This window comes from Calypte anna, chromosome 3 (genome assembly GCF_003957555.1).
Source record: "Calypte anna isolate BGI_N300 chromosome 3, bCalAnn1_v1.p, whole genome shotgun sequence".
In the NCBI taxonomy this organism is placed as follows: Eukaryota; Metazoa; Chordata; class Aves; order Apodiformes; family Trochilidae; genus Calypte; species Calypte anna.
The window spans coordinates 21,491,975-21,508,944 of NC_044246.1; the positions used below are offsets into that span (position 1 = coordinate 21,491,975).

At 37.9% G+C, this 16,970-nt stretch overlaps 1 protein-coding gene across 6 annotated transcripts in view; it reads right to left on the bottom strand.

The window, feature by feature from the left end:
* Positions 1-16,970, bottom strand: part of BICRAL (BRD4 interacting chromatin remodeling complex associated protein like) — a 43,747-nt gene that overhangs the window by 15,771 nt on the left and 11,006 nt on the right. For 2 of the 6 annotated variants that reach the window (XM_030446660.1, XM_030446659.1), the window contains exons 2-4: positions 3,803-3,851; positions 1,108-1,156; positions 960-1,028 (exon numbers count right to left, since the gene is read on the bottom strand). In XM_030446660.1, coding sequence (XP_030302520.1) covers positions 960-1,028; positions 1,108-1,156; positions 3,803-3,846 — 162 coding nt within the window. In that variant the 5' untranslated portion in view covers positions 3,847-3,851. Of the gene's footprint in view, positions 1-959; positions 1,029-1,107; positions 1,157-1,999; positions 2,110-2,549; positions 2,680-3,802; positions 3,852-5,215; positions 5,297-8,775; positions 8,874-16,970 lie in introns of those variants that run through there. The other 4 variants (XM_030446661.1, XM_030446658.1, XR_003987321.1 and 1 more) reach the window with 4 other exon arrangements.

Here is a 16,970-nt window from a genome sequence, read left to right on the forward strand (position 1 = left end):
CAGACTCCACAACCTCACTGGGCAGCCTGTTCCAGTGTTCTGTCACCCTCACAGTGAAAAAGCTTTTTCTTATTCATCCTTTTTTTCCCCATAATATGATTTTTCTTAGGATGAGTCCTCAAAACTCACCTCTGCCATACTGCATACAGGAAGCTGCTGATCCATAATGGCAAGCCTGGTGCCAAGTTGAAACCACTGTTCCTGATCAGCTGAAAATTGGGCACACCCTATTACTCTCGGTACCCTACCCCATACCAGTATCCCAAACAGCTTATCCAAAGAAAGAACTGTCACTCTAAGTATGATTATTCTATCATTAAATATTTAATAATGGTACTGGAAGGGGAAGGACAGGGCAAACACTTCACATCTCATTAGTGTGGATACAGAACAGTCACTACTTTTCCATCTACAGAACAGTTTTCAGGATTTATGTCAATTATTTAAAGTCTCACACCTATGAGTACATCCACTAACTGTTAGGAAGATGGGACTAAAGGAGTCAAGGTAAGAGTACAACAGAAAGAAATTAATACTGAAACCCTACTCTATGTATTCAAATAAATGAATTGTGGGATGTAGAACTCAGTGATTTAAAAAAAAATACACCAATAAATCAAAGAAACATGGGTCAGAAGGAATCTGGAAAGTCATCTAGTCCAACAAGTCCAGTTTACTGGAGAGAGTTACATCAGAGAACACTTTCACTGCTCAGTAAGCTGTTTTATGTATTTACAAAACACTGCCCAACAGTGCAGTATCTTTTGATTACTTCCCCACTGAAAGCCCAATTAAATGCTAAAAATATTAACAGCATGAGGTGGTTACATGTTAGCATTCAGAGTTTTCAGAGGAAAAAGGTCAAATTCCACATCTAGTTCATTCAGTTTTATAGAAGTCAAGTAAAGCCATAACAGAAGCATGCAATCCCAATACAAATTTATCTCCCAACCACTTACATTGGAGTTGGCGAAAATTGAATTTGAGTTGGCTACAGAATATTCTGCATTAGTCAAGTCTTCATTGCTCTGGTAAGAGAAAGAAATGTTCAGAAATAACACACTCAATGAAACTTATGAATGTTTAATACAAAGGAATGCTACTTACAGATTTACTACTAGGCCCATGTAGAAAATAATTCAGTGCCTGTGGGTCCCTTAAAGGGGGGGAAAAAACAAAAGGTTAGCACTTTTTGAAAAACCTTTCTACTAATGAGGGTAATTTAACTAAGTCAGATACAGTATTTATATAAATCAGGTTTGTTGTAAAAATACATTCCTTTGACTCCAATGCAAAGCTGAAAGTTTATGCCACCTGATGCTCTGTTCCTGTATCAGCACAATTTTCAGATGTTAATCGCACTTGTGTCATTGTACCAAGCATTTCAAGCAAAAAACTATGATCACCACAGAATTTTAGCTGCATTCCACTTTACTTCTCTTTATGAGGGTCTTACTCATACTCTAAAGCCACGCACGTATTTTATGAAAACACAGAGTACAAAACCTAAGGAAAAGAGTACCACCAAACACCATGAGAAGTAGAACAGATACTATCTCTCCTACAGAGATGAACTATCATGCCTGCTTACCTAGTGTGTAAGTGAACAGGGGATTTAAAACCTGAATCTTTAGCATGTTTTCTGCCACTCTTAAGTTAACACAAACTTGAGCTTGCAGAGCAACAGTCCCTTCACTTGGAGAATAAAGCAACACCTTCTCAAAGTGAAATCAATCACAGAAATAAGTGATCAAGTATTATGAAGCACAGTTTCAGTACGTTTTCCTAACTCAGCACTATCACTGAATTCAACTCAGATTAAAAATGTAGTATGATACTGTTGGAAAATCGAACAAATAAAAAACATATTAATGTAATTACACATGTAGACCCATTAAAAAACACTTAAAAGCTTTGTTACATAGGACTATTTTAATTAAAAAATCATATAGCACTTCCCAAGGCATTCATTAGCATGAAGAGTAAACTGACATGGAGGTTTTTTTAATTTTAAAACATCTTTATTGATTAACAAGTGGTAATAATGCAGTTTTGAGATTCTCATATTAAAAAATATTAATTCAAAACATTTCTCCTCTCCTGATCATCCTAGAAAATAAAGAGAAAACAAGTTAAGGATCTTTCAGGTTTACAGCTACTCTTCTAAAAATATAAATAACCTCTATATGTCTGTTTTGGTTTTTTTCATTTAAACAAAGTGCACTGGTGTCTACCAAGGATGTGTTAAGGAGACAGTACTTGGCATGGACTTCATCATACAGTTATGCTTACAACATAGAAATGGTTGCATGTATTTTCAAACGAAAATTACATTTTTATAGTAATTACATTTAATTTCAAAAATTAAGGAGAACAGAAATTATAAATGGCTCTATCATGCTTCTGAGTTTTACTGATCAATAGCCAAGCTGTTTAATACTAATTACATTCACTGGCTTTCCATAATGAAAAATATAATTAAAAATTAAGAATACTTTATAACCTTAAATATTGTCTTTAGTAAGGAAGGAATTTTAGATGGTGCTTACCAAAATCAAAGATCAGATGGGAAAAAATGCTGTCTTCCATTCTTCTAGATGCTTAAGCAGCAGGAAGAACACTAATTTTTCACACAAACATCTGTATAGAGAGCACTTCATTTTCTGGACCACCTGTGAACTTGTACCAGGATCCATGTGATTCACCCTCATGACAGAGCACATAATTGTCCCATGCAGTCAATTACCATCTCTATGTTCCAAGCAGGATGTGTGTTTATACCAACACAATCAGCCATCTGGCAGAGTACACTTCACAGAATATAGCTGTGAGCCATTTCTGGCAATGCTTTTGCTACAGCATCCACAGAGTAATCCTCAAATTACAGCAGTCACTCTGGTGATTTTTTTTTTCCTCAAGTTAAAGCACTCACTGGTTTTGCTGGAAGCTTTGAGTGTGTGAGAAAGGTACAAGGCCTACTCATTTACTACACTTAAGACAGTAAAAAAATCTTGTGTGAAGCAGAGACGATCTTTTAGAAGCTGCTGCAAGACTGACATCATACTGATTTCTAGCAGAGTTATAAAGTATAATGTATGACACTTTCTTCTTACATTTTAAATGCATTATAGCACATTATCTGTTCTTGAATACTGACATGAATGCTAGCCAAAGAAAAGTAACTTGTCATATATAAAATCCACAAAAATCTTGCTAATGCTTCAGTTGTTTTATTTTTTGAGACTGCAATATAGAATTGTCAACTTCCAAATAAACCTGCTACAGAAACAATAAAGTAACAAAGCACTTCTATTTTTCTAACATTTTTATGCAAATACACGCCACATGAATAAATTATTTAAACTAAGAGTAATTTTACTTCGGCCTTCAAAACAAGCATAGTGTAAACAAAGTATCTCGTTCCAGTACTAAAAAAATAAGAGTCCTCATTTTTTTAGTCAAAAAATACAGTTCTTTGCATTGACATTGTAACATCTAAGTAAGGTGCTTCAAAACTTCGTATTATCACAGCTGAGAAGAGACTCCAACCTCCATACATACTCATTCCTTAGCCTCTCCTGAAGAGAATGCCAGCAAGGGAACTGTTAGACAGCACTCACTGGGACTGAAGGCTTTGTGATACATCTCCACATGGAGGAAGGGATGCATTGATAGCTACCCGGTTCATTTGCAAGTCACCTAGTCCCAAGACACTACTGAGATAGAATCACCTTGTAGAAGATGATTTTTCAAAGTTATTTTCCCTAACTTTTCTGAAAAAAATTGCTTAAAGAAAACTTACCCAATAAGATCAAGGAGACAGGATTCATCATCGTCATCATCCATGACAACTGGAACAAAATGGAAGAGGATGGATATTTGATACAGTATCAGACAAAAGATTGCTTTCAGCAATAAAACAAATTTAAAATAGTTTTGTTTTGTTTTTTTTTAATTTGTGAAGTTGACAGATGTCTACTATTAGCAAAGTTCTTAAATAAACCTGCACCTTCTACAGAGGTCCACTGATTTATCTCAAAATCAAGTTCAGTTACAGGTAATGGTACAGAAAATCCCGTGCAATGTTATTAACCAGACTAATGAAACAGAACTTCTGTAACTTAAAAAACGTAGCAAAAAAATCAACACCTAATGCAACCTCAAGACTCCAATTAAAATGATTCCACAGGAATTTAGTTGCAGATAAATCCAGTGAGAGAATGACTGAACACTAGAGAACCTACAAAGAGTGTTGCAAATTAGTGGCTACAGTAATGACGAGCCATAAAGATAAAAAAATGTAGGTGAATGTCACTATAGCACTGTTGCAGGCCAGAACCAAAACTACAGACAAGACATTAAAAACTCTTAAAAAGAACACTATTTTTATCAGGCCTTTCTTAGCTACTGATAGTGACAATACGGCCACACACAGTTTCTCCTCAACAACACTGAGAAAAACACTTAACCAAACTTATGTTTAATATTGCAGAGTTCTGAATTTGCATAAGTCAAACTGAACAAAAGCACCCATTCACCAGGTGCAGAGCATTTTTAGGTTCACAATATCAACCACCAACTCCCAGCTCTTTTAGGCAGCACCTACTTAGTTGCACACTACCTGTACCAAACACGTTCCATCGCTCTTCCTCTGGTCACTGTTTCTTCAAAGCTTCCATTACCTCTTTACTGTAACTCTCAGAATGTTATCTGAGACTCTACCTTCTCACTTTTCCCTGTCAGTAACTCTCAGGACCACTTTATCCTCCCTTATTCCCTCTGTAACAAGCCCATCTAATCCATCAGTTCAATTATCAACTGATACAAGCATTTCCTAAATCTCTTGGTACCCTAGCTTCCATCTGGTGATTCCACCTCATCTTCAAAGTATCTTCTAATGACATGAAACTGATCACTGTGCATTCCATGCTTGCTTGTTTTCTCTATTTCCCTTTTAAAAGTCTGATATCATACTTAGCACTCAAATTTATTAGTATTGTTTTGGGTTTATTTCATTTTAATCTCTTACTTCTTGCCAAACAGAAACTTACTCTCCCTGACTAGATCCATATGAATCATTCTTCAGTCTCTCCTCTGTACAGACTTCTGTAATGATCAAGACAATGAAGGGATTGGAGCATGTGTTACACAAGAGGCTGAGAGCAGCAGCACTCAGCTGCTTCCAGGGGAATGGAAGGCTACAGGGGAATCTTACCCATGTGTAAAGCACACCTAGTGGGAGGCTGGAAAGACTGAGCCAAACTTCTCTCAGTGGTATCCAGTAAATGAACAAATGACAAGGGGCACAAATCTAAACAACAACAAAACCTATTTAAATACCAGATTATTTTTTTTTTTAAACTCTGTGGGTAGCCATGTATCAGCAGTGGTTTCCCAGCAAGGTTATAAGGTCTCCAACCTTGAAGTTACCCAGCACTCAGCTGGAATACAGCCATGAGCAGCCTCCTCTGGATGAGCCTCTGAGCAGGACATCGGATGAGGTGACCTCCAGACCTCCCTTCCCACCTCAGCTGTCCTGTGATTCTGTGATCTCTTTCTTGAATCTTTACTTCACCGACTCTGAAACTGTTTTATACTACAGACTAGCAGAGGATACCCTGTCCTCTATACTGCATAGCCTCATTCAGAATTTTGTGTCAGTCTTCTGTGCTTTAGCTTAAAGCAAGGTTGAAGCAGAGCCACAGGATACATCACTATAAAGATCTCTCACTACTGCCTCTCCCTCAGAGCAAGAGAACAGAGCACAGCTACAGAGAACTACCTCAAATTTTAACAAAATCTGCATACATGATGTGATTATGCATCTTAAAAATAATTCCTCCCATGATTCAATTATTATATTTGCTTACTGTTGCATACAGCTACCAGCATGAGCACTGATCTTGCAATTTAATACTAAGCAAGTAACAGAACACTTTATGTCAATAAATTTGAATGCAAATGTGCATTAGTAAGAATAAACTAATAAGCTATTAGCATTAAGTTACCAGCATTCTGCTTTAACTGTTAGTCCTACTCACGGGAAGCTGTTACTTCCTCTAGGATCTGAACAGAACATCCCTCTCTCAAGAGGGAGTTTGTAAGAATCTTAACTAACCAAGACTAGCGATCAGTTCTATCAAAAGTCAACATGATCTTTTTTTTTTTCTTTTTTTTTTTCACACTGCATGTCTGCCTCTAGTTTTGAAAATCCCATTTCATCTGTCCATGGCAATTCTGACCATTTTTTATTTAAATACAACAAAATGTCTTTGGGTTATCAAATATTCTCTGTGATTATACTACAATAAGGGTTCAAAAACTATCAAGAGTGACCACACAGAACGTTGTTTAAGGAGTCCTCCTGTGGGTACTAAAACTACTAACACTTATTAGGTAAACTTGGTAAGCTCACTAAATTCTTGAAAACCTGCACATAAAAATATTAAGGAAAGTAAATTGCATGAAAACACCAATGAAAGAGAATCTTAGCAGTAACATAATGTCTTCACGCTTCAGCTATTGAGCTGAAAATGGACTTGGCTTTATTAATAAAAACAATCTCTTGTTTTTCTCCATTAGAAAAATCTACCCAGGTCCTACTAGTTTTATGACAAACAATAAAATCCAAAGAAGAAACAGCTACATTTTTGATAAACACCAAGAATCACAAGCTAGCAAGCTTTAACCACTAACAAAATTCTATACACATATGAAAAAAAAACATTTTTTTCTGTGATTGTTTACCAATGAGCTAATCTGTATAAAATCATTACTAAGTTTTTATAGAGCTGAACAACATACTATCAGAGGGCTACAAACACACCTATCACACATTGCTCTTGCTACATTCTGAAGTTGTTCTCATCAGCATTCACAGTCTAAGAGCCTATATGTACCCTGAAAACTGCAAATAAAGCACAGACCAACCACTAGCACCTCAATATCCTGACAAATGATGATGACTATATAACACTACACTACTGTGATGCTGCATGGCAGTGCTTTCGTGAAATACTACAGCACCAACATGCAATTTAAACAGCACACATACAGTCTCTGAAAGAACAATCAAGATACCAAGGAAGCCACAAATCTACCTATCTGGACTAAATTATGTTCCTATTTCACCACACATACCCAAGTTACACATAACCACATAACTGCAGGGTTGATTTTTTATTTTATGCAGATTTTCAATGAGGATTGACTTCAAGACCACAGCAGTGGAGGCATGCAATCAGACCAAGTCCTTGCACACTCAAAAGCAACTACTCATTCAGTCTACTTAGAAAAGAGGACAACACATAACCTTGACACAGATGATAATTTAAAAGTGTGTTAATAAAAGGAACCCTACCCTGTGAAATTTTCCTAACGTGTTTCCAACAGCACAAATGGTAGAAGAGTTTGCTGCTTTTCCTGCCAACTTTTTAGGTTTTCTCATTTCTATACATTTCATTCTATTTCATTTCTCATTTCTAAATTCTGTCTTCCTCACTGTTAACTTACAGTAGGCCAAATCAATGACTGATTCATGAAATAAGTATAAACCATATTAAGGCAGGACATTTTGAAAATAATACTCAAATAAAATGAGTGGAATTAGAGGATTAGTTCCATAGCCTAGACCAGCAGTCTCCAAAGTGCAGTGTGTGCAAGAAGAAAGTATTCAACTTTCAGTAGTACATGCATATAATTTATAAACGAATATACAGATACTGGGGGTGCATGCTCAAAAAACTTTTACTGATAGTGTGCGTGATTAAAAATATTTGGAGACCACTGGCACAGACTCCTAAAGATTGTCCCATCTCTGTATTTCCATCAGCTGACATGGGCTTCAGCCCATGGGCAAGGGGTGTGGGTGGAGGCTCCAGGTGAGGTTTGTCTGGGCCATCAGTGTGTCCACAGCACTGAAAAGAGACCACACTAGAGACATTTAGGAGAAATACACATTGGGAAGATTCACACAACCTGCTGGAGAGCTGTTACAAGGTAAGATATAACTAGCTATCATCAATACTGCTCTACAGGTTCTTTTTTAAAAAAAAAAAATTAAAAAAGAAAACAGACTCATAAGTAGGTCAAACTCAGCTCTGCCCTTAAAAAGGGCAATCCTTACTAATTAGTCACAATCAAGCACGGATATTCCCTGTAACTTATTATTAGCAAAGCCTTTACCCCAACTACTGCACTGATGAACTTAGCATCTACTTCAACTTGGGTGACAGGTACTAGTGGAAGCAGCACTACCTATTCCTCTTGGGAAATAACCCTTTATTGCATGCTTGCAAACAGAATATAAGAAAAGGTGAAAGCAGTAAAACTGACAAGGAAACCTCAGCTATGCAGGCTAATCCTCTGGGGCCCAGTTATTACTTGGCCTTAAAGCCTCTGCCTCCCTTTCAACACTCTTGCCTACTACAGAGCAGAGGTCAACACAAGAGTAAGTGAGCAGTCCCATGCCTCTCTCATCCACTTTCCCCATGTCAGCTCAAAGCTTTGAACAGTCACCTGGAACAGAAAATTGATCTGACAAAATACATTGATCTCTTTCAACTTGGATTAGCTTCTTGATTTGGTTCTGGCTTGCCACAGGGCTACAAGAAGTGCTAATGCTAGCACAAGAGAGGGAATATATATATATATATATATATATATATAAAGGAGCTGGGTAGTTAAGCATGGGGGAAAACCCCAGTGCTTCAGCCAGCTGAAAGCAACTGTTGGACTGCAGCCACTCTCATACAGCTGATTAGCCACCACACTCACAATAGCTGCAGTGCAGCCAGCAGGTCAATGGAAGTGACTACCTCCCTCTGCTCAGCAGTTGTCAGCTCCCATCTGGAAATACTGTGTGCATTTTTGCAGTGCACACACACTCTTCCCTTAAAAGAAACAGAGATTAAGAGAGTTCAGCAAGGTGCCAATAAATCCTACAAGGACGTGACACCAAGAAAGCCTGTGGAAACTACATTTTTTTCAGCCTGGACAGCACACAGGTAACTCAGGTGCTACCTGCAGACTGCCACTAACTAGAAGTGGAATAAAGATAAGCAGAGCCAGCCTCTATCAGCAACGTGCAGCAAGTCACAAGGCCAACAGCCAAAAAAAAAAAAAATCCCAATCAGGTATTAGGGAAAAAAAAGGAAAAAAAAGACATTCACAATAAAGAATGCTCCAGCAAGAGGGTGGAATCCCTCTCTTTGGACATTTTTCAAAACTCACATGGCACTGAGCAACCTGTCCTAACTTTGAAGCGAGTTCTGGTCCCAGTAACTTCCAATGGTCCTTAAAAGCCTAAAATTTAATCACTATGTTACACAATGCACAATATCATGCAACACATGCAGGGTTTATAACCTGCACAGTCATTAAAACTGGATTTGTCTAGACAGCCCAACTATTCCTACATGCTTGATATGGTGTACATGATTTTTGTAACTTAAAAAATGAGACCATACAGAACCACTGTTAATACTGGATTTTAAATTCACTCAAGCTACAATCAACCTTGTCACAAAATAGTTATTTTCTATTCTCAAAGTCATTTATAAACTTGTACAACCTTAATACATCACTTCAGATACAAAGCAGTAAAATATTATTTTCTTGTTTTGTGAAAAGCCTATGACAGTGGGATAGTTTAGAAAAACAACATTTCAAGCAGTAATTCCCAAAAGCATGAAACGATCAACATCAAAACTTGGTCACCCACATGTAAATATATTTACCTGCAAAACTGCTGTAAAAATCTACAGACTTACAATTTCTGTGCAACTACATGGGATCAACTCCTGACTGGCAGCATGCTGGCCTGTGACTTCTGAGAGTGAACACTGACCTTTGGAAATCAATGCTTTAAAACAAGGAAATGAGTGCTGTTGTTACAACTTCGTAGTGGGAGATAATCAAACTGGCATACAGTAAAATACACAGAACCTGAAGCAGCTACTGCTTGGGTTACGAAATATGCCCACTAATCCTCACAAATCTGGCAAGACTTTGCACATATCCAGTCAGCAGGAACTCTGCCGACACTTCCACCAGGCTTTATAAGGAAGCTAAGCCATCAAATCTTCTGTACTGTTCTGTTGCTCTACACCATTTTCTAGAGCATTAATCTACAACCCCAGCTTCAATAGTAACTTCACTATGGAGTACCTGAAGAGTATATTCTCACTGTAACAATAATCATCAGAACAACAGAAACAGAACAAACCAAAGTTACTGTAAAAGTCACTGTAGAGAATGGTATTTTGGTGAACGGAGCACACTACACCAAATTTATGACATTTCATATCAGTTTTGAATACAGAGGTAAGATAACTCTGTTAACCCAATACAAGCATCTATCCCTTGTTGAATTACGTCAAAGGATGACAGCAGCATTACGTGATTCCACAGTGACTACAAAGGCAAAATGCCCAGAGTTGAAGTCCTTCCACCATGACTCTGATTAATTTTCACAGTGCTAGTATTTTACTCACTGTGCTAACAAACTAGAGAAGAAAAAAGAAAAAAAAATAAAAATAGATTTTTACAACATATTGGCTAACACGTGCCATTTAAGCAGTATACACCTTGAGTTGCTAAGGTCCTGTAACAGCTGCCTCATTTACACTGTAACTTCTCTCCCAGATTCTCAACAGGCAGGCAGCCTTCTTTGCTTCAATGAATGTCCATTCACTGAAGGAAATGGACAGAGACATTAACAACCAGACCCCATTTGCATTCTCTGCAATATAGGAGTGTTAAGAAAGGAGTACATGTTCAAACCCTTATTACCATGTATTTTACTTTTCAATTTCAAATCCATGCTACTTTTGAACAATCTAGCATCTTGCAAACTGGACAATTTCAGGTTGTTATAAGTAACCAAGCATGTGTTTTATGATCAACTTAAGAGCTACTCACCCCATTAAGCCCTTTACTTTCAAGAAACTGATTTTTACATAGATGAAATACAAAAACAGGGCAAGAGTACTCCTACATGCCCCCTTTCATCACAAAAAAAATTGTGTGCAGCAGAGCAATAACATTCTGTTCAATGGAAAAGAGGTAAATATTGGAAAACTTGATTGCAAGTTAAAATTTTACTCTGTTTTACTTAAAAATACAGAAGATTTTATTATCAAGAAGCTGTCATTTCAGGACCACAGGAACAGGAAGGAAAATTTAATTTTTAAAATATATTTGTAAATGCAATGATATATCTACTCACTTGTAAACCATGCTGTGCTTATATTCTACAATATGTCACTACTCCTGAGCATTTCCTCTTTCATAGTAAATAAAAAAGTTGCTAAAATACTGCTGCAAAATCAACCAAGAACTGTGCTCTGAAAAAGAGCTAAGTAAGAAATTTGGGATTCAAACGTAGCAACACTGCAATATGCAAATGGGTACTTTCTATACATATGAAAATGTCTTTTTGAAGTTTCATTTCATTCCAAGATTCTAAATTTGAAGTAGTGCTTTTAAAATGACCTTCCAATGGTTGAAATTAGCTGTGGAGCTGACTTTTTTTATCAGTATTTCAAAGACATCTGTATGCATAAGGGGATGAAAAGAAATTTCTAATTTTAAATATTGAGAAGAATGATTTAAAGGGGGAACTATTCAGGGTCAGGTGCGTACCAATAAAAAAAGACAAAAGTGCTACCTCTCATGAAATGCTAGGCACATTTTGTGTCTTCATGGTTTCAAAAATCTGGCAGGAGCTTTACACAATTGTGATGCACTGGCCCTGCACACAGAGGAGCAAATAAAAAACCACATACTAAAGCACAGACAATCTGCAACAGGTTGTTTAGCCATCTCTTAAATTTTATTTCTCTTTGGCGATGAGGTAACTTATCAAAATTCTAAAAACTACAGTGATATTTTTATGTATTAAGAAAAAAAATGGTGAAGTGTAGTTCAATTGTTAACAGTATGTACGACTGCAAAGGTTAATCCAGCTACAGTCAAGCACACTGAGTATCTGTGTGAAACCCCAGTGCAACTGTCTTAAATCTTAAAGACACACATTTCAGCATCTAATTTCTAAGTTATTCAACATCATTTTTTTCCTGCTGCATCCAGAGCTGCTCTTAGCAATATCAAACCCTTGACAAGACTTTAAAAATCCTGTTTCCAGATTAACCACAATAAATCACAGCCTTAAGGTCGGGATTACCCCACTGCATTCACCAGGTTGAACACTGCTGAGCCCATTTTCCCAGCAGTCACTGTCCTCATCACTAGGCTATGGCCTATTTTGGGCTCTGCCTTCTAAGCTGCTCCACCATGGACACAATTCTTCAGGAATCTCAGTAGTCATAAAATGTTTTGATATCATAGAATCATAGAATCGACTGGGTTGGAAGGGACCTCAGAGATCATCAAGTCCAACCCTTGATCCACTACCGTTGCAGTTACTAGACCATGGCACATGTTGCATCCCAGAAGCAGAAAACAAAGAGTAACCTCAGTAGTTCCTTAGGACACAAATGCTCATCTGCTCAAAGGAATTTAGATGCTCTTGAGTATTTCTAGAAACTGCTGCATGCAGTTTTAGCATACATTATTTGCACGATACAGTATGTCCAAGAAATATTTCGAGACAGTTTTTAACTTACTAGGGAATACCTGTGTATTATACTTTTCACTCTGCAATAAATTTTCAAAGCTTCTGAAAAAACACTTATGCAGTCCCAGAAGGTAACTGCCTTAAGAATTGGTAATTAAAAAAAAAAGATGTAAGCCAATGATCAGTTAATACCTTTTCATTGCCACTCTAGTCCATACTAGTTTAAAAAAAGCAACTTGTTTACCTTGCCATGGGGTACAAGCTTGTATCAGCTAACAACTGCCAAAAATTACAGCTCAATAGAGATTTATGCTCCTTTCAAGTATTAGGTTTGGGAAATCAGCTGAAATTTGAATGCAAGTAACTGACAAATGTGTAACTAATTCGGCAGTGCCCTCCATATCAATGCCTCCAAAACCAGACTGAAAATCTTCCACACTGCTAATCTTGCCCTGGTTGAAGACAATGCCTTGCTGAACTCAATGGAGATTTTGCCATTTGATTTTAGGTGGGGTAAAGATATTTTCTGTGGTTGATATAACTTAATAAATTCAAACTTTAACACCAGATCTTGAAATTCGACACTCAGCTCAAGTTCACAGTAAAACTATTTCAAATTCCACCTGATACAAAGCGTAAGATCAGCCCTTACAAAAATGATCAGTCTCATGCAATGAAGTTAAAACCTTCTTCCTGGACTGACCTCTCCATTTCACAACCCTTAATACCTCCAACAAAAGAAAGGCTATTGTGTTAAGTTTTGACAATTGTTTTCCCTTCATCTTCCTTTCTCTTTCAGTAAGCATTCCTTTACTCAAAGTAACATTGGAAGTAGCTCTAGAACATTTTTAAACTAGTGCAAGAAGATAAATTAAAGCAGTAAAAACCTTGACTGTATGTTTGTGCCAGTTAATCATGTTTTTATTTTGACTCAACCCACAGCAATTCACAAATAAAGCAAAAACAATACAAACGCAGTAGTTGTTTCTATTAACAAAAGCTGGGCAATGAACATTTGAAAATAAAGATAGCCATAGATCATTTAACTAATGATGACTTTGAAAAAACTTTAATTCTGTTGACATTTATGCATCTATGTTGGTGCACCAAGTGCTTTACTGATACCACTTATTCCAATTTTAAAACAGTTGGAGGTCACAATGAATGTCAGAGCTGTTTATTAATCTTGGTGCTTTTTCTGTACAGTAAGAAAACAAAAGATACTTGTTTTTGTAGACAATTCCCACGTCTATGCTGGACATTACTATACATCACCATCAAAAACCTTTCAAGCACAGATGTAGCTTATTCCAGCAGAACTACTAGAAGAAATTATGCCTACTCACTGAACAGAATGAACTACGTTATCAAAGAGGCTCTTATGCCTGGACTGTATCTATTACTTAGACAGGGATGGCACTTTCATGCTCTCACTGCTACAGCTATGCTAAAAAGTGCCAGCCATGAGACTTATCACAAGCCTAGTGCAGCATGAAAAGGCACCATCACTGACCATTAGAGACACTTTATAAAACATGACTGCTGTGAGCAGATACAACTTTTCTGGAACTGATGGGGAAGTATAACCAGCGCATCCATACATACAAAGATCTTCAACTCAACTACAGATTCACCTCTGTGCAAAACTTAAGTTTATTCAGAAATGGCCCTTGAAGGAAACTGGAAATGCAGCTTGTAATAGCACTTCAGGTTTGTTTGGGGTTTTTTATCCCTCTCAGTACAATTAATTAAATATACAAACACTACTAGACAAGGGCACACAGTGAGCAGGGGAAATGCACACCTACAAGGTGATGTAAATATTTAGCTAATGTATAACCACCTCTGTCCAGGGCACAACTGTGTATCCCTGACTTCACCTCAGGGCAACCCCGTATACTAGGAGTATTAGCAACTCAAGAATGAAGACATAACATACAAAGCAAGTGATGTAAATATAAACAAAGTAAGAACACCCTTAAAATATGTAACAGACTAGTGAATAAGTCAAGGTGCACCAATGAATGCACAAATGGGTGCGTGTATCAACATGGAGAGTTCCTGCACTCCTCCATCAAGGTGAGCAAGCTATGCGAAATACAAAGCCCTACTTGCAACAACAAAACTAGAAAACCTTTAAGCTCAGAGGCCAAAAAACCACAACTGATTAGATCTATAATATATCTTGGTATATTTAAATACTACCTGCCAAAGGTCGCAACATGAGAACTTGTTTAGCACAAGCAAGTCAGATCAGAGTATATATAGTCATGTGGCAAGTATTACACTCTAATACAATACAAACTGATAATATTTTTAAGTTTTCCATGACTCTCAAAAATTAAATGAAAAAATCCACAATCTGTGAAACACTGTGTATAATGGAGAAACTTTATTGTAAAAATACACTACCGTTTAAAAAAAAATCAATACCTTGATCCCCGTAGTGCTGTTAAAAACTGCAAAATGGACCCTTCAAGTAAATGATTCTCATGCAGTAGTATCTGAAATATGTGAATACTGCACTCCACACTCAATAAACAATTAAAAGTTTTTTGCAGGTATATTGTTTAATAAGATAAAATACTAAAAAGGTTGTCCCTTTGAGTTTTTAGAGTAAACTTTGTAGCCAGACAATATTTTACTATAATCCAAGCAATAGAAGTGTCTATCTCACAAGAAACATCACTTAAAATCCTTCAACGCCAACAGACAAACAATTTCAATACCTTAAAATTAATCCCGAATTTCAAAAATCTCCCACTTCCTTCAGGAACAGGAGGCTTGAGGAAACCCCCCTCTAATTTGTCAAAAAGCATACAGGAAGGACAAACAAGCATTCCACACTCCTTAGTGGGCACAGCACGAGTTGGTCAGGCAGCATACTTGCTATTCCTGAATACAATGTTGTTGGTATTAAACTCAAACCTGCTGAGCATTGATCTGAGTATAGAAAAATAAAAGAGGTGAAAAAATAAGACAGTTTTCCTCAAAAAATAGGAGACTATTTTCAATACTCTCCCTAAAAAACAGCACCAATACAAAAAAGCATATTGATGTGGAGGTGCCAATTTGAATTGTGAAAACCACTACCTTCTGCGAGACATGAAGGAGTGATGAAGACTGGAAAAGATGCCAGTCCTTCAAAAGGGACTTTATTCTGCACTTGTCCTTGTAGTTTTGCAAGCACTGTTATAAGCATTTTAGGCTCTTCCTTGGAAATTACTTTGTCCTATGTGCTACACTAGGGATTTTTTTTAAGTAGATTTTCTGTTTTTTGTGTTATGCATGTTGTAATTTTTGGTCATAGTTCAATTAAAGGGGGATCTTCTTTTACATCTTTTTTCTTCCTACACCCTGAATGCATCAGATGTCAAGGAACACATAGCTCAGAGATAAGGAAAGCAGCTCTGAAATGATGTTTACGGGAGCTAAGCCGGCAGCACTGGCCCCTGCGAACCGAGCCAATTTGATACCTCACAGGACCGTCACCTGAAGGGCCCGTGAGACGGGACAAAGCCTTTAAAAGCAGCGGACTCGGAGCGACAGCTCTGACGAGGCCCTCCCCGAAAAGACCCATGTCCAAAAAAATCCTCCCCTTTTGCTCCCTTGCACACGCACAGCCAGGAACCCTTCATTCCTCTCCCCAAAGCACACACGCCGTATAGCAATTTCTCAGAGAAAAATAAAAGAGAAGGGTGATAAAAAAGCAAGCAGCTGCTGGGATTTCGCGGGGAGGATTCTCAAGGCCTGAGAGACCAAGGCTTCCGCCACAGAAAAAGAAATGGCCCGAGCGGGACGCGACGGCAACGCCCCACACAGCGCGGCGACAGCAGAAAGGACCCTAAAATGGCGCCCGTGGGGGAGGAGAGTCGGAGTGAAACTGCGCAACAAACGCTGGCAGGAGGCCAGAGAGCGCCATCTTCCCCGCTCTCTCCCACTTCCACTCGCACCCGGAGCGGCTCCGCGAACGCCGGCAGCCGAGCCCCGGGCATGGCCTCAGCCGCCTCCGGAGGACCTTTCCTCCCTTCTCCTCCATATCCTGCTGCATACAGGGCTGCCGAGCCCCGAGAAGCGGGGAATACAGGAGGGGATAAGCGAAGGCCTCCACATGCCCTTCCTTTCTCCAGCGATTACTTAGTTACAGTTCTAAATAAACATAAACACTCCTTCTATACGTCGAGTAATTTTGCCCGGTTTTTAACATTACTACATCTGCTTTCTGCCATATTCTGTAAATCAATTTCGCGATTAATAGCAAAAACAATTTCAAATTTAGAGTACTGACGCCTCTCCACAACCCAACAGATGTGAACTGTGAGGACTGCATAAAAAAAAAAAATCCCCTCCACAACCAACTACTGTTTTAAGCACACGTAAAAACTGTTTATAA